At 45.1% G+C, this 14,663-nt stretch overlaps 1 protein-coding gene across 1 annotated transcript in view; it reads right to left on the minus strand.

Annotated features, from left to right (window-relative positions):
- LOC135908563 (5'-3' exoribonuclease 2-like) overlaps positions 1–14,663 on the minus strand; it is a 95,054-nt gene that overhangs the window by 17,485 nt on the left and 62,906 nt on the right. The window contains exons 17-23 of the mRNA XM_065440365.2: positions 13,662–13,718; positions 11,585–11,676; positions 10,025–10,109; positions 9,180–9,230; positions 7,974–8,081; positions 4,837–4,926; positions 955–1,027 (exon numbers count right to left, since the gene is read on the minus strand). Coding sequence (XP_065296437.2) covers positions 955–1,027; positions 4,837–4,926; positions 7,974–8,081; positions 9,180–9,230; positions 10,025–10,109; positions 11,585–11,676; positions 13,662–13,718 — 556 coding nt within the window. The remainder of the gene's footprint in view (positions 1–954; positions 1,028–4,836; positions 4,927–7,973; positions 8,082–9,179; positions 9,231–10,024; positions 10,110–11,584; positions 11,677–13,661; positions 13,719–14,663) is intronic.

Consider the following 14,663-nt stretch of genomic DNA (forward strand, 5'->3'; position numbering starts at 1 on the left):
TTCGCACACAGACGACGCGCGCTACTCTGGCGCCATCTCGTTGCCTTCCTCGCCACACAGCCCGTCTTGCGCGGCAGTACGCCCTTCTTCTCACGCTTTCGTTGTACCCTTCTCGTCCGCTTTCCGCGTCATGGTTCCGCTGCAGCCTCCTCCTTCGCATCCCTCCTCACACTCTCTTCACTATATCGTCGTCTCTCATCTCCCGCTGCGTTCCGCGTTCGCTTTCATCATTCGCCGTGCTCATTCGCTCGGTTACGATGTACTACGCCGACGCTGACCGGAGGAACGGGCTCCTAAATGTTGCGCTCGAAAACATCTCTAAAACCGTATGACGTTCCACTTTTGATTCTTTTATAATGTAATGTGATTCTTCTTTATCGGCAATCAATTGGCTATGCACGAGCGGACGCTGTCAAACTCGACGACGTCAAGGTGAGAGAGTGCCGGAAATTCAAGATAGCATCGCTACGTCTTCATTGTTTGCGTCCGTTCAGGCTTAGCCGGCTCCCCCCCACCATAAAAACTAAGATGTCTTCAAACGCACAAGCCTGGTTTACTTGCACGCCTGAACTAAATATTGAACTGCCTGTACAGTCACAAAGAAGCTAATAGAGAATTTCTTCAGCAATTTTCCTACACTGCATAGTAATATTAATTATAAAAAATAGATAAAGAGGGAAGTGAAAAATGTCTGGCAACATCTGGAAAGTGTGGCCTCCATGTTCTGGCTCCCAGCACGTCATAAAAAAAGGCCATTTCATGCGACCTCAACTGTACTGTTTAGGATAGTGAACTGAGCCTTGTAGCCCTCTCGTGCGCAAGCTCGATAGCACTGTCTCCGTCTATGACCGTTAAAACATTTACTCGCATATGCCAAGCAACCGAAGCTATTGCTAACGAAGAACTAAACAAGGATAGGAAGGAAACGAGCCCAAATGCTTATATAGCACAAACCTTGCCGGTTCCATTTGTGGCCGTTGGGGTCGATGCTGAATTTCTTTGGGTAGAAATCAATGATAGGCGACTTCTAGAAGACAAAAGAAGTCAGACAAAAAAATATTTTCCATGCAACTATTTCGTTCCTTACAAGCAATGTGGCACACAAAACTGAAGCAAGTATCTTATGGTGTGTGTTACAGCTAACGTTAGCCAATCTGTTCAAGGAAATGAACGTATAAAAGAAACCACGGTACAAGATGCGTTTAGAAGACCTGCGGCATTTAGTCGTCAGAGATCTAGTGACCAAACACGATATGTATTAAAATGATATCGTGAATAGTTATTTCAACCTTTTTCATTGTAATCGCCTGCCTAACGTTAACACAGACACCCATTTTACGCAAGTCCACACTGCTAGTTCACAAGCTCAAACTGAACTTGGCATTGAGATAGCCGGTTTACACACTGTAACAAGATCAAGCAAATAACAAGTTCCATTATGTATGGTTCGCGCTTTATTGTGGACAAACACCATAGTACGACTAATATTTCTTGGTTCTACTTTTTCTTCATAACTTCCTTTCTCTTTTTTCTTTGGGAGGAGGGAAGGGGGTGCTTACGCAATACTTGACAAGAGATGACAATGACAAGAAACGTATACATACAGCAATGAGAAATTGCGCTTCCGAGCTGTTACTGCTAAGAGGTGACCTATATTTCTTAATTTCCCCTACTCGAGTCATTTTTCCTTGACATAAAACGTTGTGGTAATTGAAGCATAGCTCAAAACGCTGATGTAAAGATTATTTTCCTTACGGCTTTAGTGAAATGAAGTTGCATTGGGTGAATCCTTCAACAGATCTACGCAACCAAATATCAGCGAGGGAGGTTATGACTTGATTGCATAGAAAAATCGCATGTTTGAACAGAAACGAAGTGCTCCTTTCGATATGTACAAGTAGTTCAAGATATCGACAAAGCTCATACTCGAGTGAGCCGCCCCTCTGAAAAGTAAATTCCATCAATAATTCCTTGTTAAGCCTAGTTTTCCAGCACTCGGCGTATTCCCTTTATTATTCTACGAGTGTACCTCCTTTCATTTACCGGGCCAGAAAATGCGGTAACGACAATACACATGGTGATTGTTTTTGCAGCAAAAACAATACGGCATTCTACAGCTTCCAAGCAAAAAAGAAGCACTACAAACATATACAGCGACGCTACGCGCAGAAGAAAGACAACCTGACCCAGTAAAAAGGAAAAGAAAAAGCTCGGGGGCACCTAATGACGAGGAAAATACACTCCATCACGGGAATTTGGAAGACATAAAACATGCATAAGCTACAAAGCCCGGAAAAGATCCTTAAAACAGCAAACTTCTCACACAATGAATTTTTTACACGTGAAGAATGCAAGCACTTGCCCAAGTAAAATAAGCAGGCTTTTTCTGAAACACTGCATAATTGTGTCTTAACAGCCAACGTTATAATTCTTGTAGTGCTTATTTAGTCAGAGTCTGTATTGTTAGGCTGCATTTATATATATATATATATATATATATATATATATATATATATATATATATATATAGTAATATAATGAGAAGCCAACAAACACTGACACCAAGGTCAACATAGGGGAAATTGCATGTGCTTAATAAATGAAATAAAGTAACGATAAATTAATGGAAATTAAAGTGGATGAAAAAACAACTTGCCGCAGGTGGGAACCGAACCCACAACCTTCGCATGTCGCGTGCGATGCTCTACCAATTGAGCTACCGCGGCGGCGTTTCCTCATCCACTTTCTTGGGTATTTATGTGTGCTAGTAGAACCCTGGGAGTGTTAGCCAGCGCCTCCACTCACACACCTTGGCGGCGGACGTGGAACGTCTTTTTTGCCGCAGGCGTCACGAGAACGTGATCTTTTCGATATGTACAAGTAGTTCAAGATATCGACAAAGCTCATACTCGAGTGAGCCACCCCTCGGAAAAGTAAATTCCATCAATAATTCCTTGTTAAGCCTAGTTTTTCGATAAGATCACGTTCTCGTGACGCCTGCGGCAAAAAAGACATTCCACGTCCGCCGCTAAGGTCTGTGAGTGGTGGCGCTGGCTAACACTCCCAGGGTTCTACTAGTACACATAAATACCCAAGAAAGTGGATGGGGAAACGCCGCCGCGGTAGCTCAATTGGTAGAGCATCGCACGCGACATGCGAAGGTTGTGGGTTCGGTTGCCACCTGCGGCAAGTTGTTTTAACGCGATAGCGTTAAGGAGCTCGTGTCGCAGAAAAGCCGGTGTCGTCGGTGTCGGCGTCGGCGTTTGCGGCGTTGACCGTGAGCGATAAATCACGGCAGGCGCTTCATAAATAAAAAGCAACTTCCAAGATTGGCCCGGTGGGAATCGAACCAGGGTCTCCGGAGTGTGCGACGAAGACGCTACCACTCAGCCACGAGTTCGATGCTTCCAAGCGGTGCAAACGCGCCTCTAGTGAATGCGGTGTTGCCTTCGAAACGAGCCGTGGTAAGTTCTACTGCGGTGTATATCGGTAATTATGAACATGTAACGTACAGAAGTCACAATTACACGAGTTGCGAAGTGCGTTTCCGCTGCATTTCTTCTGCGCTTTCCGCACACGCAGTGCCATCTCGCGGCAAACACAGAAGACCCCCTCCTCTCAATGTACGGCGCTGCCCCGACAGGAGGCGCGCCGCGCGCGCATTGGGACCGCTGCCAGGCGCGTCGCGGGACTCCCTCTCCCCTGACGCCGCTTCGCCGTGCTCCCGGTTTAGATCACTATCTATCTCTCTGCCCGTGCCGATCACGACGTTTGGCTGGCGCAGATCGTTTCCCCTCCGAGACACCGAGTTCTTTGGTTCGTTCCGTTCGCTCAGGCGCACGTTTCGTTGCCGCGCCGAACGCTGCGTTGCTCGACGCTCACCGCGTGATAGGTGGGCGCTAAGTCCGATGCGGGGCGCATCGTAAGTGATCGCTGTGCCGTAGCGCATTGTCGACCCCTTGGCGGGTCGACGGGAACGCTGTCGCGTCCCACTCTTGAAGGCGAAGCTTAAGCGTCCTCCAATTTTTTTTTCATCCACTTTAATTTCCATTAATTTATCGTTACTTTATTTCATTTATTAAGCACATGCAATTTCCCCTATGTTGTCCTTGGTGTCAGTGTTTGTTGGCTTCTCATTATATTACTAATAATAATCGGGTCCCTCGGTTAACCCCCTTTCTTCTCGTTATATATATATATATATATATATATATATATATATATATATATATATATATATATATATATATATATATATATAAAGACAGAGATGTGAGGGGGGGAGGGAGGGACGGATAGGCTTCCTCCAACTGCATATTTGTATGTGTCATTTCGTTGCGACTCACGTTTTTAACGGCTCTGGCTCTGGTGATATCTACCTGCTTCGTGTTTTGCTTTTACATTGTTTTTGCTCACGGTGTTCTACATTGCCCACTCCTGCCTAAGGCCTGGCACTCAGGCTGGCAGTATTTTAAAGGTAAATAAATAAGTAAATAAATAAATACAAAATGCTTTTGAAGAGGCTTGGGCTGTACGCCCGATATAAACAGAGCAATATTCCTCGCTGTTAAGGTAGCGAACACATGTTTTCATCACCAGATGGTAGAAGCAAGGCATGCCTTAATTGGTAATTCTCCATTTTGCTATTTGCCTAAAATACTGAACTCCTTTTCCTGGCGCTGTTTCGAACGACAAACGCTCGCTTCTACTGCACATACAAAGAGGAATGGACAGGCAAAGGGACACGGTGATGAGTATGATCAAAGGTGACAATCTGACAAGGTGGGCAGTGCGATCAGCTGGGCCAGACAAAGCTGGCTACAGAACAGCGCTCACCGGGCCCTCCATGAGGTCAGCCAGCGGTTCGGGTAGGTGACGGCTGCTGGTCACCGGCAGGACGAACATGAGTTGTTCCATGGGCTTGAGCTATGAGCGAGGAACAGCGGCTAAAGGAACCGTGCGCGGTTGCCCGCGTTGGCAAGAACGAAGGAGAGCGACACGCAATTAACACGACAGCGTGACAAGATTTGAAACAACGCCAAAGTGCATTCCCTCACACGTCACCCGTTTTGCCACGTAACGACAAGGTCCGTGCACAGGCTTGCATAGTCTGATGATTTTATTGCGATATGGCAATTAGGGTGACACGCAAGGCACGCTCGCACCGTTACCGACATCGCCGGCGTGCTGTCACGGTATCGAATGCACATGCGTCACCCACGGCCCGCGCGTAGAGAGCAAAAGGGTCCCCGGAGATGCCACAGACGAGCAGTGGGCTTGGCTTTGGAAACAAAGAAGCCAAGCAGGACGCACAGTCACAGTCACAGCACATCGTTCTGCATTGCGCTGCTGGCACTATCAGTGTGCGCACAAGCCCTAGGATTCCATCCGGGCAACTATGTGCATGCGTCACTCGGCAGTGCAATACCGGGACGTGCACATTTCGCTTAAAGCATTCGAAAAATTAAATATTTTTGCGCTTACCGCTTCACTCTTCTTTGCCGAAAGATCGCGTTTTAGAGTCCACGTCGTTCAGTGCAACACTTGGTACAGCTAATTACCCGTTGCTCTTTTTAAGATAAAAAGTGCGACGTTATCCACGTTTACGAGGATGCAAAGTGCTGCTGTGACGACGCAAGCGTAAACTAGTGTCGCCGCTTGCCTTTAACTGCAGAAACCAGGTGGTCGGCGACTGGCTACCGCTTGCTGCCCGCGCCCATCCCTGAACTCTCCCCGAGCAGCTGATTTCTGCAGCTGCCGGCAGGCGGCAACACAAGTTTGTGCTAGCGCCATCATGGCAGCAGCCATTTTTCTCACTGACGAAAGCATTTTGTGGTGGTTTCCTTAACAAACAGGCAAATAACCATGCCAAGTGGTACTCTCAACGACGTAGACTCCAAAATGCGACCGTTAGGCGACATTTGAGCAAGAGCAGTGCAGCGGTAAGCCAAGCATCTTTCTTAGAACACGTTAGAACACGCCCTGTGCACTAGTTTGAAAGAAGTATGGCTGAGTAGGGTGGCTGATTGGGCAGGTTGGTGATTCATATTCGTAAGTGTAGAGTGCGAATGTCAAACGCGCGAGAGGCAAGGGACAAGGATAAGTGCAGACAAGCCGATCGTGAACAAGTGCTGAAAGCCGACCGTCAGCTACGAACAATGACGCTTTCTCTCGGCATCAACTTGCGCACCATCGAGGTGTATTGCCTCCAACATTCGGTGCGGGCACTTCTATTGACTCCAGCGCCAACGCCAGCGTCGCAAAATGCCTAGTGTCAGCCATTTCACTGTTTCCACGGGCATAATTAGCGTCAAAACAGTAAAAAATTAACCAGATTGCACTATACCCTTTTAAAGGGTGCACCTGTGTGTACACTCATGATGACGCGAAGCCGCTGTACGCTACACTTTTGGGAAACAGTTAATGCAGGGCTCGCATGAGGTAATAGTGTGGGGAAGCCGGCTTTGCTGGTGCCCACATCAACCGAGGATTAGTCACAGAGTAGCTAGAATTGATGGCAAGGGCATAGCCACAATATAGTTCAGAAGTAACCACATAGCCCAATACCCTTTTAAAGGGTGCACCGCTGTAGCAGTACCCATGTTCAGGCGACCCCGCTGTAAGGTGCACTTTTCGAAAACGGTCTATGCAGGCCTCACATGATGTAATAGTTTTGAGAAGGTGGCTTTGCCGGTGTCCACATGAGCCGAGAATTAAACGCAGAGAAGTTGGAATGGATGGTAAGGGCATAGCCATAATATAGTTCAAAATTAAACGCATTGCACAATACCCCTGTAAAGGGTGCACCGCTGTAGGTATACCCATGTTGAGGGGAAGCCACTGTATGGTACACTTTTAAAAAACGGTCAATGCAGGCCTCGCATGAGATAATGGTGTCGGGAAGGAGGCTTTCCGAGAGTCCCTATGAACCGAGCATTCTTTGCAGAGTAGTTGTAAATGATGGTACAGGCATGGCCACAATGTAGTTCAGAAGTAACCACATTGCACAATATCCCTGTAAAGGGTGCACCGATGTAGATATACCCATGTTGAGGCGAAGCCGTTGTACGGTGCACTTATGTAAAACGGTTTTTTCAGGCCCCGCATACTGTGATAGTGTTCAGTAGGTGGCTTTGACGGTGTCAAAATGAGCCGCGAATTAAACGCAGAGTAGTTGGAATGGGATGGTAAGGGCATAGTCACAATATAGTTCAAAATTAAACACATTGCACAATACCTCTGTCAAGGGTGCATCGCTGTAGATATACCCATGTTGAGGCGAAGCCGCTGTATGGTACACTTTTCAAAAACGGTCAATGCAGGAATCGCATGAGATAATGGTGTCGGTAAGGAGGTTTTGCGGGAGTCCCTATGAACCCAGCATTCGTTGCAGAGTAGTTGGAATTGATGGTACCGGTAGAGCCATAATATAGCTCAAAAGTAAACACATTGCACCATAGTCTGCACATCTCCGGGATTGGCCCACCTGGCCTCTTGGTCATCAAAACAAGAAAGCCGCAACGAAGTGTCTTCTTCTAAGAATATAAGGTTGACGTAATTGCTCGTGAAATTCGATGCGAATAAGATAGGAAAGGAGTGAATAATGAGCCTGAAAAAGAACCCGAGAGAATAGGGATATATAATCATCAATAAAACATCGAATTATTTGAGTCACCGTCTAAATCAACCTTGTCTTCTTTAGCCTCGACCCTTGGTTGACGCCTTCTTCTTTTCCTTACGCCAGCAGCTACACAATATGTGCTAGCAACCATAGCAATGAATCGTTCCATCCACCATTAGAAAATGGTGCTATCAGCGTTCGAAATCAAGTCACCGTTTTTTTCGTAAATATATAGACGTGTACTAACAGGCCAGAGCTTTTAACTGCTGACTCCGGAGCTCAAGGTTTAGCGCACCTTGCAATTCTACCTGCCCCTTTAACTTGAACACTAGTTGCAAGGAGTGTGACTTACAGGTTCTGTCTCTTGGTTAGTGTCGACGACAATGTCGGCTACATTGACGAAATCCGACGCAAAGGGCCCGTAGAGATGCGGAAAAAACCACTTCCATGACCCGGATCCCTTCAAAAAAGACAATTTTAAAGGAGGCATCACTTCATTCAAGCTTGATACTCAAAAAAACATAAAAACAGTTTTACAACTACTTTCCCGTCGCCGTGCTGTAGCTTTTATTTCTCGCAAATGTACTTGACTAATTTTTAACGTCAATGATCCCATTTTCCAAAAGCAGTCATTCGGAATTTACAACACGACACCTTGGACAGTTATATTCATTTCCCGTATCCTCCCCAAGAGCTACGATAGCCCGCGGGATCTTTTTCAGGTACACAGACCTGTAACACCTGAATATCGAGGTAGTGAATATATGCAGGGATAAAATAACGACCGTCATAAGCAGCATGATATACTCATATCTAGTAAAAAAAAAACCTGTGCGTTTATAGGTATTCTATCTAATAAAAGACCTGCACGTTTCTAGGTTATCAAGGGAAAGCTCTTGTATGATAGCCATATAGAAAATTGCTTTAATATTTTTCTTCTCTCTCATTCTTATCTATTCTTCGCCTTTCCCCTCTCTTACTGTAGGGTAGCCAACCGGGAACGTCCTTGGTTAACTTCCCTACCTTTCCTTTTTCATTTCCGTATCTCTCTCTTTGTGAAATCTTCAATCACTTAGAATTCCCTGTTCCCGTCAAATTATGTTTTCAATGAGCAGCATTTTCTGAGCATCTTATTCCTAAAACAGGCATTATTCAGTGCTCGACTTGAAAACAGAGAACATCTATACACATCAAAGTTGAGAAAAGCTCACCCGTATGTGCAGTTGTATGTGAAGTGGGACATTGGCTGTGTTTCTGCACACAGTCACCGTCGCCTAGACGGTAAACCTCTAATGCACGGCGCGCAAGAAATAATCAAGTGCCAGTGATGCTGTTTCTTTTCTGCGACGCCTCTAGCCCTTCACCAAATTGCGCTCGTTGCGAAAAGGTTTGCTACGCAGTCAAGTTTGTGAGAGGGGATAACTGTACGCATCACCCAAGGCGAACGCACAGGCACTCAAAAGCAGCGGTCTCAGGTTTTGGGAATTCGCAACCAGCGCTGAAGAAAAGCGGCCGTTTTACAAGATTTATTCGCAGGGACGCGCGCAGAAAGGCTTACCTTAACGTAGTACCGAAGCACCCAGCAAAGTCCCTCGGTGTATTCGCGGGCCTGCGCGAACGGTCAGGCATTGGTGAGCTTTTATTCGCAGTAATGTCAACGTTATTGAACTGCGTAGTCCAGAAGAGTGACACATTACGCTTTGCACGCACCAACGCATTTCTGACCCAAATTTCTGTGTATAGGAAACACTCAGGCGATAATAGGCTCTCCCGAGTTTAAAAATGAGTGCATTGCACAGTAGATATGTGAAAACGTTACTTTCTTTTTTTCTACGAAGTGGGGACACCTTCCTCAAATGACTAAAAAGTGTATGTCCTTGTTTGTTCAGTTTTGTTAAGGAGCATTCAATTAAAATAAAATCACATCACACTTTTCTCCCGCTTCCTGCTTCGCCGGTGGATTAGCAGGAAATAATCATGATGCTAAAACTGACATGTCTTTTTGTCGCCGAAGTTTATGTCCGCCTATTACAATTCTCAATCCTGAAAACAATGGATATCTATGCCACTCGACAAATACCTTGAAGACTAAAGTTTTTTCTTTCTTTATTTTTTCGAAGCGCACAATACGGATGGTTTGGGGGAGGCAATTTAGGAGGATCCCTAGAGAAATCCACTTTCTGTTGGCCGCCAACTCACGGTCATGTCGAGTTCCTTTCTGTTGTATCTGCTTCGTCCTAAAGCGTGCGCCTGGTTAACTACTTCCGGAAACAATTTGCGTGACCATCTTTTGCCCTCATCTCTTCCGGACAGCAACTCCTCCATCACAATGCTCTTCTGTTGCATTTCTAGACCAATACGCAAGCATTCGTGGACGGTAACAGTTCCAGTAGTGGAGCCTACCAGGTGATGTGGAAACGCTTCGTTATCCGAGCTCACGTCGAATTTGGCCACGTAGTACCGTTGTCTCCAGCCAGGTTCCCAAAGGCTGGAACAAAGGAAGAGTTTGCCTTTATTACCTCCGTCATTCAATGTAGCGCTCTAGACGTGCCTGGCATGCCTTCATATCAATCTCGCACGTTAAAACCTCGTTATAACGAATCTGAAGAGGGAGGCAGAATTACTTCGTTATATCCGTCATCGCATTTACTACAGTGTGACGCTTTTGCTTTTTCCACCTCTGCCATTCAATGTAGTGCTCTACACGGCACAAGCGCGCCTTCATACAAATTTAGTAGAGTATTAGACGGACTTACACGGTCATTGATATGCAGCGCCACCTGAGGACTCCATGTACAGTGGGTTTACAAAACAAAATTACCAGAAGCGTAGCAGCAGCGGCCACTACGCGCTAGAGAAACTGGTACGGAATAGTACACGAGGCTGCGTAGGAAAATCCCCAACCGAAAAAAAAAATTCTTGAGGTGATATGACAAAATAACATCACACTTCATTAAAAACAACTTCAGCAACTCGAAACCACCAGGAAGCGAACAAAATAGCTTACTTTATTAGGCATTTCATCAATTTGCCCCTTTAAAACGCGACCAAGGGGCCTTATAGAAAGCCAAAGGCCGCAAAAACATCCATTAACGAATTTTTTTGTATAAAAAGGGGAGAAGTAAAGCTAGCTTAAAACTTTTAGAAGCTCACTCTTACTGCGTGCATGTCCTTGATGCAAAAAAAGAGCCATGGCCGGGCCACATTGGGAACAACTTTCCAAAGGAGCTCCTTGTGATCTGAGACGTGGTTGAAGCTACTGCCGGGGGCAAGTTGTTGATCTTGCACCACGTCTGTGCGCTTAGGTTTGATAACGGTTGACATAGTACGGTTCATAGTCATCACTGCAAACATCAAATTATCTAAGACCACTGCGTGACGTAGGTCACTGCCAATTATATTTAAGTAGCAGTTCAGGCTACCCCATCACACAGCTGCAAATTTTCTCATCTTATCACACCGGTCTTTTTGTTTCGCATCCTCGACTGGGCTTTCCTTCGCTCTGCATCCATGCTGTCACATTATAACACCCGCGGTTATCTACGGTACAAATTTATCTTTGACAGGAATATGACCTACCCGCGTCCACTGGGTATAGAATAACATGATCGTCTTTTTCCGTTAATGTTTCACCTTGTCTATTATTTTTAGTTCGCTCTCAAACTGTTCTCTTTAGCTTCTTTTTCATCTGAAACAATCAGTAAGCGAAAACACACGATGTAAGCGACGAAGAGGAAAATTGTTTCTTCTTGGGCGTGCGTTTGATCAACTATGTCAAGTACACACCGTCAAGGCCGCAAGTGAGTCGTCCTTGACATTAATACACTGTAATGTGCGATTGGTTGGCTGAAGTTTGATCCAGCATGATCACCTTTGCGATTATCACGCGCGTTTCCACGCGTGAGTCCTGCGAACGAGAACCCCTCGCGACTCGGGCACACAAGGCTCACGCCCGCGGCTCACCGCACTTCGTCGTCGATGTCGTCCTCCTCTTCGTCGAGGCTCTCGTCGGACAGAAAACGCTTGGCGCCCTGTGTGGACACAAGTACGTCGTCCTGCGAGTAGCCAAAGACAGGCAGGCTCTGCGGCAGTTATAGATAATTTAACGGGCAACAAAACTACTTTATACGAAATGCAGAAATTTAAATTTTCATCTTGGGCCGCGATATTTCGACCACGTTGCGTAGAAATTGTTAATGCAAGTACAGCACGACGACTGCAAGCCAGATATCCCGGCTTTGCAAGCGGCACATGCTAAAGCATCTCAAGTGGATAGAAGTCATTAGAGCACTGCAGTTTGCGTAATGTTGTTACACTGCCTGCAAGGGTTTTAGAGACGTTTTGCTCAAGAATTAGTGTTATATACCAGAGCGGTGCGCAGTGGATACATATTACTCGACATATATGCTTCAAAAGGTGCAGTGGAATTAATTGTGATGTCGCTTTGTTATCCCTCAGTTAGAGTCATAAACTTCATACGCGAGTGTGTTGATAGTTTGCGATTGCCAAACATTAAAACATTGATGACATAGATCAAAAACCTACTCCTGACCTCCACCAGGACTTCACTATTTCTTTTACTTGTAACAACCTCACAAAAGCAGACGCAGTGGGTGTCTATAAAAAACAGTTTCCTCGTTCTAATGTATATTTTTTCTCTATATATATAATAACACACTTTCAATCTTCATTTCCAAAAAAAAGTTTTTGGACGTTAAGATTGAAAGTCTACCTGGGAAAAAAAAATTCAGAAAGAAAGGTTGCAGCTGGTCTTGCTAAACTCGTAGTTTATTGCGTGAAAAAGATTTTCCACCTTCAAATAAACAGATAATTCACCCGTGAATTCAGCTTCCTTAAATTAATGCCTTCTTTCTTAGATACCCTTCTTCCCTCCCTTCTTATATATGCGTTTAAAATAACGTTTAGTGCTCAACTCTGACGGATGCTTCAACACACGTTCCACTTGTTCCAAATTTACGCACTGCTTTGGGAAAGAAATTGGGACCCTCTGACAATCTGACTTCGTACTAGAAAAATATATTCATGCGTTTAGTCACACACAACGGCGTACGGGACATGGCTTGGAAGAGAAACGTGAATTGTTGCTCTATTAGGGCAAGGCGACGCTACTGTATTGAATCACTGCGTAGATTGCCAAAGACACCGCAAAGTGAACTTTCGACTAAGAGGCAATGTACATAGGTTTCACAGTGATTGAGTTTTTTCGCGAAATTTAACACCGCGTAGGCACTTAGGTACTACAAAAGCAAAACTACTACAAAAGCAAAAAGAAAGAACCTAAAATCTCGAAGGACACTTGGTCAATAAAGTTGCCTCCCCTGTGCGCCAATAATTTCGCCCTGTCCCGTATTCTTCCTTGTGATCGTCTACAAAGCGCATCCAATTTTTCCAAATAATTTCTCGGCGTTTAAAAAAATTTTTCTGCGCTGAGCAGCTCTTATTTTTTTGCAGCTCTTACTTCCTGCGCTGGAGCTCTTACATTTCATTCCATAATGCGTGCTAGAAAAGCTATTATTGGGGGAATTATTTCACTAGCCGCTTTAATCGAAAGTCGTCCAATGTACATGGAGGAATAAGGTCCATCAATGTAGATATTTGGCTTGTTGGCGTAACGGGCTTGTTGGGCTTGTAACTTGTTGGGCTTGTTGTTGGCGTGTTGGTGTTTTGCAGCTTTCTTCCTGCTGCGCAAATAGGACAATGACGTAGAAGAGAAAACAGATATACACAGGCGTCTGCGTGTGTGTTTTCTCTCCTACGTCCTTGTGCTATTGGCGCTACACGAAAAGAACTACATGGAGCAAGTTTTCGAACGGATAATCTATATTTGTTTCTGTTATTCTGATGCCTGTCCTTCTGTCAACTAAGTTCACCCTTGTAAGCTGACTTAGCCTCTTGGTATGCTGATTAAAGCAACTGCCCTGTTAAAGTTTAATATAAACAAGGTGAAACGTTGTTCTCGCTTGAACCAGACCCAAGTTCGATTCCCAGAAATACGCAAAATGTTTTGGCATATGCTTACAATGTCGGCCAACCGTTCGTCAGTGCTGAAGGCTCGCTCTTTTTCCTTGTCGGCTGCCTGAAATCAGGAAAGTTAAAAATTAGGCGTTTAATTACACGTGACTTTCCTGTACCGGCAATTCTACGAACTTTAGACTTAGTAAATCGGTGCAAGGTTCTTGCAAAAACAACGCCTTGCACCCTTACAATACACTTCTTGCACTTTACGGCAGTTCAAGGAATCAACGCTTAGTACAAGCCATGTTGCCAGATGTGTTAAGATAAGATGCGCTTGCTCAAAGTTCGAATAGATGCCTCTGCATACGTGGCATTGCTTGTCGGTTTGACGTTGTGTTTCAAAAGGCATCATCAGCACAACGGCTCATCGAAATCAGGTTTAATTATTACCTCGCCGCGAGCTGAAATGGTAGCAACAATTTTCTTTTCCCTCGTGCGATATAATGCCTAAACTTCCAAGTCCCCTGACGTAACAAGTAGGAAAACAAGCAATCAAAACAACCTTAGGCCCCGCAATCGAAACACGTATTGCACATACTACATTGCAGATGTTCCGTTTCATCGTCAAGGGCCTAGGTTGCAAAGATTTCTGTGCCATTCTCGCGTTCTACTCTTTTATTGTATTCTACTTCGTACACGTAGCACAGAATTAGTTAAGCTTTATTTATACAAACTGGCAGAAAAACATGTGCGTGCGGCTTAGTGGACCACTCATATCTGTTCAGGAACTGACTTTATTGCGTTGTCATGTACGTGTGCAGACGGTCGCGTTGAGTCAGGCGTGTGTGCCAATCGCAGTACATTGGGTACCAAAAAAAACACGTTTTAAGCATATCAGTGCAGACAGTTGCAAGACAGCTTCGCCCGCAGATAGCTTACGTTTCCGTAGTTGTCCTTGAAATGCCAGTTTATAGGCTTCTCAATTGTTATCAAACGAAAAAAAAAACGAAAAAAAAAAACGTCACGCCACCGTTTATGCACGTTTTTAGAGCGTGCCGCGAACGCC

The sequence above is a fragment of the Dermacentor albipictus genome, chromosome 9, assembly GCF_038994185.2.
Source record: "Dermacentor albipictus isolate Rhodes 1998 colony chromosome 9, USDA_Dalb.pri_finalv2, whole genome shotgun sequence".
NCBI lineage: Eukaryota > Metazoa > Arthropoda > Arachnida > Ixodida > Ixodidae > Dermacentor > Dermacentor albipictus.